At 38.5% G+C, this 13049-nt stretch overlaps 1 protein-coding gene across 1 annotated transcript in view; it reads right to left on the reverse strand.

Moving 5' to 3' along the window:
- Positions 1–13049, reverse strand: part of ADAMTSL3 (ADAMTS like 3) — a 191411-nt gene that overhangs the window by 113598 nt on the left and 64764 nt on the right. Inside the window, 1 exon segment of the mRNA XM_087941393.1 lies at positions 991–1118. Within this exon segment, the coding sequence (XP_087797519.1) occupies positions 991–1118 (128 nt within the window).

Here is a 13049-nt window from a genome sequence, read left to right on the forward strand (position 1 = left end):
CTAAGGGGTGACATGATAGCAGTGTTCCAATATCTAAGAGGTTGGCACAATGAAGAAGGAGTCAATTTATTCTCCAGAGCATCTGAAGGCAGAACAAGAAGAAATGGGTGGAATCTAATCAAGGAGAGAAGCAACCTAGAACTAAGGGGAAATTTCCTGACAGTTAGAACAATAAACAGTGGAACAACTTGCCTCCAGATGTTGTGGATAGTCCAACACTGGAAGTTTTTAAGAAGAGATTGGACAACCATTATCTGAAATGGGTTTCCTGCCTGAGCAGGGAAGAAGGCTCCAAGGTCTCTTCCAACTCTATTATTCTGTTAATTTGCTATACAAAGGATCTGCATGCTTCTTCCAAAGCTGCTATGCTTGCTTGTTGCTTGTCTCTGAAACTTTGGCAAACCGCACACCGACCTATCGAGCTATTTCACCCAAGGACCATTTCTTTCCCATCTCTTTTCTTAACACTATGGATCTTCAGTAGGCGTACTATGCACCACTGGTTTTCCTTTCAGCTCTGCATCCTGCTTTTTACAGAATTCCTCCCTTTTTTTGGAAGGTCCCTTCCAACTCTGTTTTTCTCTCATTCTGTGACATCTTCTGAAAACCCAAAGACCCACCTACTTAGAGGTAGATTTCCACATTATTTATTTATTTATCTATTTGTTTGTTTGTTTGTTTGTTTGATTGATTGATTTTTCAATCGCTTACAAGATAATAAGTATAAGGATAAACATAGTTATGAATACATGAAATGAATACATCTTAGAAAAATAAAAGAAACAATAGGACAGGGACGGTAGGCAGGTTGGTGCGCTTATGCACGCCCCCTATTAAGCCCTAGGTATCCTACTTCGATGTTTTAAAAGCTCTTATTTGCTTGTATTTAAATTGTTCCCTTGTGGAATACATTTAATGCAAGCAGCCCAAATTTCTAGTGCTGAGTGACTCCTGTATCCAGCTTTATGACCTGCAATTAGAATAACCAACCTGCCATTTAAACATCTCCGCAATGAATAGGAGGCACCTCCTCCACAGGTCCGTGAGCAATCACTCCACGCTCCCCAGGCATCCCAGCCACTTTCTTTATCTTCATTTGGCTGGGTGATTCTTGAAGTCTGGAAGCACAAGAGAAAGAGAAGCAATTCAGGAATCCAGAAAACCTGTATATTTCGAACATTCTATCAGCTGGCTTTTCATGGCAGGGAGATCAACTTCCACAAGTAGGATGCCTAAATAGGATCTTGCGAGACAGAGAAGGAGATGAATACCTCTTTTCCAAGGATACGACTTTTTCTTGTTGAATCTAGCAAATGTTCCTTGAAGTCTCATGTTGGAAGAGAATGCCCACAGCAACTTACATAAAATAAATAACCAGACAGGTGTATAATTTTAAAGGCTATGAAAACTAAATACAAAAGGATGAAGACTGAAGGCTAACTCAGGTATTAGTTCTGATTGCTTTGTCATTCCTAAAATAGCTACCAGAGACGAAGAAGGATTAAGTAATGTCATCATGCCCAAAATTCTGAAATAGCAATAGCACTTAAACATATATACCACTTCATAGTGCTTTGCAGCCCTCTCTAAGCTGTTTTCAGAGTCAGCCTCTTGCCCCCAACAAGCTGAGTCCTCATTTTACCCACCTTGGAAGGAGAGAAGGCTGAGTCAACCTTGAGCCAGTGAGAAATGAACTGGTGGCAGTTGGCAGAATTAGCCTGCAATACTACCTTTTAACCATTAGCATCACCAGGGCTCACTGACCTTCTGAACCTTCAACCTTCTCCAAAGTTCTGAATCCCTCCTACCCTTTGGGGAAAGTGGGAAGCCTCTAGGCATGGGGCAGTTCTCAATGGTCTGAGTTGGTGAAGGAGGGGGAATCTATGATTTGTCTCTGTTTTGTCACACAATGTCATCTTTTGCAAGTCCTCATACAGAAACGCCCAAATTTCATGAATTATTCAAATTATGAAATAATTTGATGAAAGATTTGATGAAGCTTCGCAAACTGGATGGCCATATAAATCAATCAATCTATCTATCTATCTATCTATCTATCTATCTATCTATCTATCTATCTATCTACCAACCATCTCACAGTTAAGCTTATTTTTATTTAATTTAGGAATCTGACCCCTGCCATATATTCATTATCCCTATTGTTTAATTAATATAATTAATCCATAAGTTGTGGTCCAATCAATGGCCTTCTTTTTCTTATCAACTGCATATACTCATCTTTTCATAGTATTTTTTAATTTGAGGAGTGGTATCCTTTGCCTTAATGTGAACGAACACTGGGCCCCAGATATCAACAATCAGAAAAACATGGGTCTAAACCAACAAAAACATTTTAAAAAGCTAATTACAGAGTAATTCCCCAAGCAGTCTCTTAAGAAAATATTGCTCTTCTCTGTACTTGTTATAGCTGATTATTGATTTAATTCCTAACTGTGAGCCAATTCAAGTTAAACTATGCTCTTTGCTGATTTCACCCATTCTCTTTCTCTTTATTTGAATTTGGCTTCACAGTATAGTCAAATATAATACACAGATTTGATGAAAGCTGACAGCTAGTAAATCAAATATTATTTTTCTAGTAAACGATAGGCCAGCTCAAACTACTTTAAACTCCCTTTCCCATGGGATGAATTATTTGAACTGGCTGGAGTTTAAGTCAACAGTGTGGAAACTGATTTAGTCAAATGGTTATGAAGAAAGACGTGACGGCACAAATGAGAACTTTGATCATCATCTATGGCAAATTAGATTTTGGGGAACTGGAAGTCCTTCAGAACAATTGGCTCTTATCTACTGAAAAAAAATGTCATAGCAGAGGAACAACTCCTGTTGGAAACACTATGGAGGAGGCTGAGATAAGATTGGATCCTACAATTCTCACTACATAGTTGTAAGGGAAAAGAAGGCTCTCTGAAATTATTGGAACCCTTAAGTAAACACTCTTAGGACTGTGTTGGCCAAAGGCCATGTTAGCAGGAGGGTTAGTGCTGAAAACATAACTGTACTCCCTCGTTCCTGAGTCCTGAATCTGTGTCTCGATCTGTGCTGCAAACATCTGGATGACTACTTGTCAAGCCTTCCCAGGTAGACCAAACTTGAAAACCAAAGACACACAAGCTAGCGACTTTTTTTATTATGAGGTTATAGTAACAGAATTTTTGCACCTCAATTATAGTAGGTCCAATTTATTGACCATAGCAGCCTTCTCCAATCTGGTGCCTTCCAAATCTTTTGGCAATACAACATCTCATTTCCCAGCAAACATGGAAAACTAGAATTCCATGGGATGGTACAGTACTGGGATTAGTCCCTCTTTGAAGGAGATGGGCAATTTAGAAATGTGATAGATAGATAGATGATAGATAGATAGATGGATGGATGGATGGATGGATGGATGGATGGATGGACGGACGGACGGACGGACAGACAGACAGACAGACAGACAGACAGATGATCAGAATGGTATCAAAATAAAATAGAACTGGAAAAGATCTTGGAGGTCTTCTAATCCAGAACATCTCAGAAAAGTGATTGTCCAGTCTCTTCTTTAAAACATCCAGTGATGAAGCACCCAGGATTTCTGGAGGCAAGGTATTCCACTGGTTAATTGTCCTCACTGTTAGAAAGTTTCTCCTCAATTTCAGGTTGCTTCTCCCTTTGGTTATTTTCCATTCGTTGTTTCTTGTCCTGCCCTCTGGTGCTTTGGAAAATAAGTTGACTGCCCCTCTTCTTTGTGGCAGCCTCTCAAGTACTGAAATACTGCTATCATGTCACCCCAATTCTTCTTTTCTTGAGACTAGCCAGATATAGTATATGAAATAGATAGATAGATAGATAGATAGATAGATAGATAGATAGATAGATAGATAGATAGATAGATGGTAGATAGGTAGACAGACAGACAGACAGACAGACAGAGAGACACATAGACACACAGAAAGATAGAGGATAAGTGATAGATCACAGGTAGGTAGGTAGGCAGAAAGAGAAAGAGAGATGATAGACAGAAAGATAGATAAAACAAGATTGGCCACCTCAACATCAGGGTAAATGTATTATTACTGTACTTGTAAATATATAATTATAACAAAATAAATTCAATATTGTTGATATATAAGCATGCTGTTCTTTACAAAGAACAAAACATTGCCTTGAGAAATCAACAACCTTTTTTTTCCAAGACAAAGAGAGAAAAAATGCAACCAAGGTTACACAAAGAATAGTTTTTCCAATTTGGATGCACTTAAACTGAACTGAATGATTAGTGCAAAAAGCTTCAGGGGCAGGAACAAAGAGGCTGTAAAAGTTTAATTATAATACAACTGTCAAGGGGCTCTTTTTTTCCCCTATATCTGACATCTGTGGAATGAGTTGTCCAAAACTCTAAGAAGTTGCATAAAATAACAGATTTGTGTTGTTTGTTTTAAAATCAGCGTCCAATTTATTGTAATTTGTTCTGAAATTTTCCAGGAATTCAGCACTTGTATCAGTTTAGCCCTATTAAAAGTACCTTCACTTGGCCAGGATTAATACATACATACATACTACCCATGTGCATGCATGCATACATACATGCATACGTACATACTTACTATCCATGTACCTTTTCCAAATAAACAATATTGTATAGCCAAAGAGATTAAAGGCACGAGATAAGGGAAAGGGAAAGAAATACTGTATAAATAAAAGTATTTGACATCCACTCCATTTACTATATCATACTATATGTGGGGCATGGTGGCTTAGTGGTTAAAGACACTGACAGGTCAGGTTCGAGATCTGAGCACCATGTAAAGGGGTCTGTTACTTGCTCCTGTTACTTGCTCCAGCTTCTGCCCACCTAGCAGTTCGAAAGCATGCAAATGCAAGTAGATAAATAGGTACCACTTCAGTGGGAAGTCAACTGAATTCCATGAGCCTTTGGCATATAGTCATGCTGGTCACATGACCATGAAAATGTCTTTGGACAATTCTGGCTCCCTCAGTCAAGAAATGGAGATAAGTACTACTGTCCCTAGATTCGGACATGACTAGTCAGGTGAAACTTTTACCTCTACCTTACTATGTAGTATACAAAGCCATGCTGCTAGCAAGATGGGCAGTCTCTAAATTTGATAATTAAATGCAAAATAAATTCCCTGTAGCTTTCTATCCTTGTAAACCCATCCTTTTTTACCCATGTCCACATATGGCTTCATACTTTCTCTTTGGCTGTTAAATTTCTCACCAATATACTTTTCATTTTATTTTATTGACACTTCCCTTTCCTGATTTTTCCCACCAGCCTTCCTCTTCCTCTCAACCCATTCACTTTCCTGTCATAATATTGTTTTGCAATTCGATCCTCACTCTTTCTCTAATTGGCCAATATAATCTCCTCAGTTATGTTGGGAAGGAATGAAGGGGGGAGAGAAGGAGGGAGGGAGAATTGACTGGAAGGAAGAATTAGAAAGAGGGAGAAAGAGGGAGAGAGGGAGGGAGGGAGGGAGGGAGGAAGGAAGGAAGGAAGGAAGGAAGGAAGGAAGGAAGGAAGGAAAGGGGATTGAATGGAAGCGAGGAATAGAAAGAAGGAGGAAGGGAGGAAGGGACAGAAAGAGGGAGGGAGGGTATATTGGTATTTAAAAAGTAAATGCTGAGAAGTAGTTCTTTTTTCATGGTTTCCATTGTTCTTTTTCTATTGTTCTTGAATCTTGGATACTCTTTCAGTCCTCAGCAGTAGGATCTTCTCTTCTCTTTTCTTTTGCCAATGATGCCTAATGCCTTGTGGGGCACCGTCTCCATCTCATTACAAAAGGGTTGGGTTTGGGTTATGTCTTGCTTAACCAGCCAGTGGGAAATGGGACTCTGCCAAGCATCTTGGCCTCCTGCCTGGCACCATGTTTCTAGTGGGAACTTCAGAAGCCAAGAGAAGCATGACTCTGTTTTCATTTCACTGACATCTGAAATCTCTACGATTCTCCCAGAACTCATTATTGGTGAGAAATCACATAGAGCAATTTCTTTCTTTCTTTCTTTCTTTCTTTCTTTCTTTCTTTCTTTCTTTCTTTCTTTCTTTCTTTCTTTCTTTCTTTCTTTCTTTCTTTCTTTCTTTCTTTCTTTCTTTCTTCCTTCCTTCCTTCCTTCCTTCCTTCCTTCCTTCCTTCCTTCCTTCTTTCCTTCCTTCCTTCCTTCCTTCCCCCTCCTCCTCCTCTTCTTCTTCTTCTGAATCAACTATTAACTCCACTCTTCAGGTGTCATGTTACAGTTTAATTGACTGTAATGAAATCTCAGCCCAAATGAAGCAACACAACATTAGCTAAAACAAAAAAACAAACAGCTAAAATAAGTGGAATGGTAGAAAAATTAATTGCTGGTCTCATCGAGGATAAAAGAATTTCTGGATATCAACTTGGGAATCAAATTGTGATTGTATTTTGAAACTTGTCAGTGCCTGAAAGTTTCTGCTTGGTTCTGCTTTTCTGGTTGAAATTTACCTTGAGTAATAATGGCAAGTGTGCTGGTTAAACAGTATATAGTTAATTTGGGAGTGAGAGCTGTCCCCTTAAGGGAATGCCTCATGGGAAATGTAGTTAATGCCTCATAAGAGATGTAGTTCATGTCATATAGTCACATCTGTACTCCTGATTGGTCACTGAATTGACCTCCGGCTGGATTGGGGAGTTTTGGTCATTCTTACCTGGACCCAGCAATGTGCTGTATCATTATGGGATGAAGATAACTATCTTTATCTTAAAGACGACAATGCAAAGATTGGACATTAGATGAATCTCAACATAACTTTGAGTTATACCTTGAGGATGCCTGATATAATCCAATAAAGAAACTTTGTATGGAAGCCTTTGTAGTGTTTAACACCTTATCTCAGGTATTTTGAGAAGATAAATATTTTCTGAGACAAGAACAGCAAGTTATAAGATGGACATACCTTCCTTTCCCAAATTTTTATTGCTTTGGAATTCACCACTACAGAACATTTACCTTGATGTAAGATCCAAATGAGAAGGCCTTTATGCTAACAACAGGCCCTTTACAAGATTATCTTGTAAAGTAACAGTAGTATGGCTAGTTCTCAACTTATGACCACAATTGAGCCTCAAATTTCTGTTGCTAAGGGAGACATTCGTGAAGTGAATTTTGTCCCATTTTACCACCTTTCTTGTCACAGTTGTTAAGTGAATCACTGCAGTAGTTAAGTTAGTTAAATGAATCTGGATTCCCCATTTGACTTTGCTTTGTCAGAAGATCGCAAAAGGGGATCCCATGACCCTGGGAAACTGCAACCATCATAAATTTGAGCCAGCTGCCAAGTATTCAAATTTTGATCGTGTGATCATAGGGATGCTGCAAAGGTCGTAACAGTGAAAAAGGGTCATAAGTCGCTTTTGTTCAGTGCTGTTGTAATATTGAATGGTCACTAAATGAACTGTTGTAAGCCAAGGATGACCTGTACTTATATCGCTAGCACCGCTGTAAAGATGTTGATTTTTAACACCAATGACTTTCCTTACCAGGGGTGGGATTCCACCAATATAACAACTGGTTCAGTGATCGTGTGCTCCGCATTTAAAAAAGCTCTAATATATACCTTCTACTGCAGTCCCTGTGAATAAAACAGCTGAGGCACAGCAAACCACGTGAATCAGCTGTGCTCTTAAAAAAGGAAATACAAGACTCAGCAGTAGATAAAATCTTAATAGGACCAGAGCTTAAACAAATAAAGAAAATGTATAGATACTTAGTTGACTACAAAATGTACGAAGACCAAGTCAAGGAAATGATGGTGACCTGGGCTAGGGACTTTGGACATAACATAAAATTGGATCAATGGCAGCAAATTTGGGAGTGAAATTAAAAAGATCACACTAACTACATCTTACAAGGAAAACCTGTACAAGATGTTCTATAGGTGGCATCTCCTGCCAGCAAGACTAGCCAAAATGTATGGAAACCAATCACCCAAATGTTGGAAATGTCAGAAAGAATGGGGCACATATTGTCACATGTGGTGGTCCTGTAAAAAAGGCTCAGGAGTTCTGGTACAAAATTTGGTCATAGCTAGAGGAAATGACGGGCTTAACAATTTGTTACAAACCTGAGTTGTTCTTACTGGGAATAATGGAAGAGAAATTTAGCAAAGCTGATACCTATCCAATAATACATGTAATCATGGCAGGAAGAATGATAGCAAGAGGAATTCCTAGGGAGGAAGATACAATTGACAAGATATTACAATGCGCCAAAATGGATATGTTGACATTAGGATTGAAGGATCAAGTTGAGTCAGAATACCATAAAATATGCAATAAATTTTATTATTGGAGGGACATGAAAGAGAGTTCATAAAATTGAAATAAGAATTAATGGTGAAATAGGGAAGATGTGAGGGTCCTCCTATCCAAGGAATAATAAGAACGAAGTAAAAAATTACAAAGTTTAAATGTGTGTGTATGTATGTATGTATGTACATGTGTGTGTGTGTGTGTGTGTGTGTGTGTGTGTATATATATATATAATATACATATACATATACATATATATATATATATATATATATATATATATATGTGATCTTATGAATCTATCCACATACAATACCGAGAACCTCAAAAACAAATATATATATATATATATATATATATATATATATATATATATATATATATATATATATATATAATTTTTCTAAATGCAAAATATATTGACAGAATGTACGTCAAAGAAGACCGCCACGTTCAACGTTTTTAATGTGTATACTCAGTAAAAAAAAAAAAATTTTTTAAAGGTCCCAAAAATACTGGACTAAAATATGGAGTTGGATACAAGAAATAGTGGAAGATTGAACAGAGTTTAAACTGGAGTTGTTTCTGTTGGGAATAATGAAAGGGAAATATAGGAAAAAGATCAAATATATTTTACTACATATTTTGACAGCAACAAGGATAGCATTCGCACAATGGGAAACAAAATAACATGCCCTTGGAGGAATTAGTAATTCAAAAAATTCCAGATTGTGCTGAAATGGATAAATGGACGTTAAAGTTAAAATATAAAGAAGAGTCAGAGTATTATGAAATTTGGGACAATTGGTATAAATGGTTCAACAATAGAAATAAGGATAACGGAGATAAGATATTATAGATAAATGTATAAATGTATATAAATGTAGATATTTAAATGAGATTGGTTTATATAATAATGATGACACAGTACTGTTAATATTAAGTTCAAAATTTGTAAAAGGTGAAAAATAACAATAAAAATTAATGGGATTTTTTAAAAAGGGAAATAAAACACAGGAAAGAGCAGGCATAGGTGGGAGGCCCCACATGCTCATCACAGTGAATCGGTTCGCTACCAGCTGATCTTTGGAGCAAGCAGTTTGCCTGAACTGGTCCAAACCGGTAGAATCCCACCCTTGGAAAGTATCATGTTTCTCATATAATAAGGCCGGGTCTTTTTTTTTTTTTTTTTTTGAGCCCTGAAAAATTGGCTAGGCCGTCTTTTCAGGGGTGACTTAATTTCCCCCCCCCCTTGCATCTTCGGGCGGGCAGGGATGGCTTGGATGTTGACCTCAGCATTGGTGGGGCACTTTGTATCGGGGTCAACGCAGGCAGCACCATATCCGGGTGTGCTACAAAAGTACTTCCTAACGGCAAGGCCCCCCCACCATTCCTCCCCATTTCGCACGTTTTAATGTAGGCCTTAATTTGGGGGGAGGGGCTTAACTTCATTTCATGCCTATAAAACATGCTGGGACTTCCTATTGGGGGAGGCCGTATTGTTGGAGAAACAGGGGACCTTTGCAGTACATGGTTCACGCTTGAAAATGCCGGATAGGATTATAGGAACGTCCACTCCCAAAAAGTTTCCCACAAAAGTTGAAGGCAGGATGGCCCTTTCATTTGGACAGGGTGATTTCAGAATTGTTTTAAGCGCTGGTCCCACAGGTGATCACAACGCAACTCTTTGCTTTTACTCTGGAAAAGTCTCCTCGAGCAAGCCATCTGCCCCGCAGCTCCCTCAGAAGACAGGCAATATTGCTGCAGAGGCCAACAGCAAATTTCCATGCTACAAATCAAGGAAGAGTCAAGGAAAAAATGTCGTCCAGGGTCGTGTGCCAGGGAAGGGATTGCATGCCAGTCTGAGATGCTATTTCAGAACCAATTCAAGTGCAAGCAGCGAAGCGAAAAACCATGCCAAATCATTGTTCCAGGGGTTTGTGTCATTAAGCAGAAGGAATGTTGCTGTTTTAGAATTCAGCATGGAAAATAACATATGGGAGGTATGCAGAATTCACTTGGTTGGCCTTGAGCGTATCAGAGGACGGTCAATCCCGAGGGAATCCATTACTTTCAGAATCAAATACAGGTAGTCCTCAACTTCTGACAGCGATTGAGGCCCCAATTTTTTGTTACAAAGTGAGACATGTGTTAAGTGAGTTGCTGCCACAGAGAGGAAGGGGGTCAACCTGTTTTCCAAGGCACCAAAAGGCCAGACAAGGAACAATGGATGGAAACTGAACAAGAAGAGATTCAACCTGGAAATAAGGAGAAACTTTCTGACAGGGAGAACCATCAACCCATGGAATACAAGTTGCCTTCAGAAGTTGTGAGAGTTTCATCACTGGAAGCTTTCAAGAAGAGACTGGACTGATATCTGTCAGAAACGGCGTAGGGTCTCAGGCTTGGGCGGGGGATTGAACTAGATGACCTACAAGATCCCTTCCAACTCTGTTAACCTGTATCTATATCTCATTGTAAAGTTGCAGAGGTTGAGAGACTCTGTTTTAGAGAGGAAGCAGTGAAGGGCTATTTGCACAGCTTTACCAGTCTGGCTGTGCGTGCTTATGAGCATCGACAAGATGCATATTTCTTGACTCACATCACGGAGGGAAAAGAAAAATGCAACAACAGGCCAAGGTTCCAGCCATCTATTTTAGGATTGGCAAGCCCTTATCTGAATAGAGCTTTAATGGTTATTCTTGTTCAGTTTTAATAAATATACAGTGAAATTTCGAATGATTTCATCCTCAAGACAGCAGAGGCCTTCTACTAGCTTCTTGGGCACCCTCTGGATTTTGTCTTGTCTTTTTCAAGTTCTCGCTAATAAATATTATTTCATCTCTTATGTTTCTAACACAGCGTCCCTGCAAAAGAACGTCCCCATTTTATCCCAATGGCTAGAATTCAACAATAGATTCCATCTTTAGGCTATCGGCATATTAAAATTAAAGGCAACGTTAGAAAAGCCAGTGGTGCCAGTAGTTACAACTGCAGGTTGGAAACCAGGAGAGGGTGAGTTCTAGTCTGGCCTTAGGCATGAAAGTTGACTTGAGTGATCTTAAGCTAATTTGTCAAATGCAAAAGATCAGGAACAATTAAGGTGATTTATTGTTCATGCCTATCCACAACAATCAAAAGACCAGCATTATTGGTGCTAGATAAGGGTTAACAGAATTCAAGAGTGAGAAGAGCAACAAAGATGAGTAGGGGACTAATAAATATATAAAGAACGGTTGCTGGGATTGGGTATGTCTAATTTAACGAAAAGAAGGACTAGGGGTGACATGATAGCAGTGTTCTCATATCTCAGGGGCTGCCCCAAAGAAGAGGGAGTCAATCTATTCTCCAAAGCTCCTGAGGGATTTCTAAAGGCAAGTTGTCACAATTTCTAAAGGCAAGTTGTTCCACTGGTTAATTGTTCTGTCAGGAAAAATCTCCTTAGTTCTAAGATGCTTCTCTCCTTGATTAGATTCCACCCATTGCTTCTTGTCCTAGAAGCAATGGGTGGAATCTAATCAAGGAGAGAAGCAACTTAGAACTAAGGAGATATTTCCTGACAGAACAATTAACCAGTGGAACAACTTGCCTTTAGAAATTGTGAATGCTCCAACACTGGAGATTTTTAAGAAGAGACAGGACAACCAGTCTCTTTATAAAGTTATACAATTTCCTGCCTGAGTAGGGGATTGGACTAGAAGACCTCCAAAGTCCCTTTCCAACTCCTGTTACTCTGTAATAAAACAAGGGCAAAAGAATTCCTTCATTCATCTACTCTTGCTTCCCTCCACCCCCAACTGGATATAGTATTTCTAAGTTTATACTTTGCAAAGCTATCTTAATGCAGTCTGTGAATACGTCACTCACTTCCAAGAACTCTGTATATAAAGTCTGGTAGTCAGTTGACCTAATGTTGTTCCTTAAAATAATGTTTTCGTTTACGCAGACGTGTTGTTATTCCTAAAGCTCTCCACTTCAAGTACCCCAAGAAGTGAAAGTCATTTCAAGAAAACATTTTGCTGGCAAAGAAAGGAAACTGCTTTAATTGGGTAACCAGAGCTGCTGGTACATAGCCATGGAAGGATACAGCATTAATAAATATGTGCAAAATACTTGAACAAAAGGCAACAAAACGTATGGAGTTAGAAGAAACAGTGGAAATAATTGTTATGGTTTAATGAGCTTAAGCATTCTCCTCTACTTACCCTCTGACCCTGCAATCCATTTGGGATAAGCATATTTGCGAGCTAAGTGAATTTTTTAACACCATATCTTTTGAGGATATTAAAAACTCTTCCTATTTTCATGCATTATATTTTAAAACCCACAGACTGTGAAGAAAATGACATAGAATAAATATAAAGCAATATTCTCATTTGCACCTAACATGCAACCAGGAATTAAACTCTTCCATCCAATGATCCTTACACAAAATTCACATCAACTACTCACCCTTTGGTTTATGAATATTAGCATCTTTCCCCCAATTTGGTATAATTACAAGAAGAATAAAAAAAACCCATCAAACAATGGTAGTGAATTGGGAAAAAAGCTCAAGAAAAAGGAAGATACTGCAAACAGTATAAATTTCACAGAGTAGTATCTAAAGTTGACCATGTTGAGAAGATATGTCTACCAAATATGGCCAGAAGAAGCGATAAAAAATTCATACTTTTTTTTTAGAAGAAAGGGAATGCAAGAATTTTTTTTTCACAAATAGGATATCAAGATCTTGAGAGTTTAAAAACT

Source organism: Pseudonaja textilis, chromosome 13 (genome assembly GCF_049901715.1).
Source record: "Pseudonaja textilis isolate UNSWEBS1 chromosome 13, rPseTex1.2, whole genome shotgun sequence".
Lineage (NCBI taxonomy): Eukaryota > Metazoa > Chordata > Lepidosauria > Squamata > Elapidae > Pseudonaja > Pseudonaja textilis.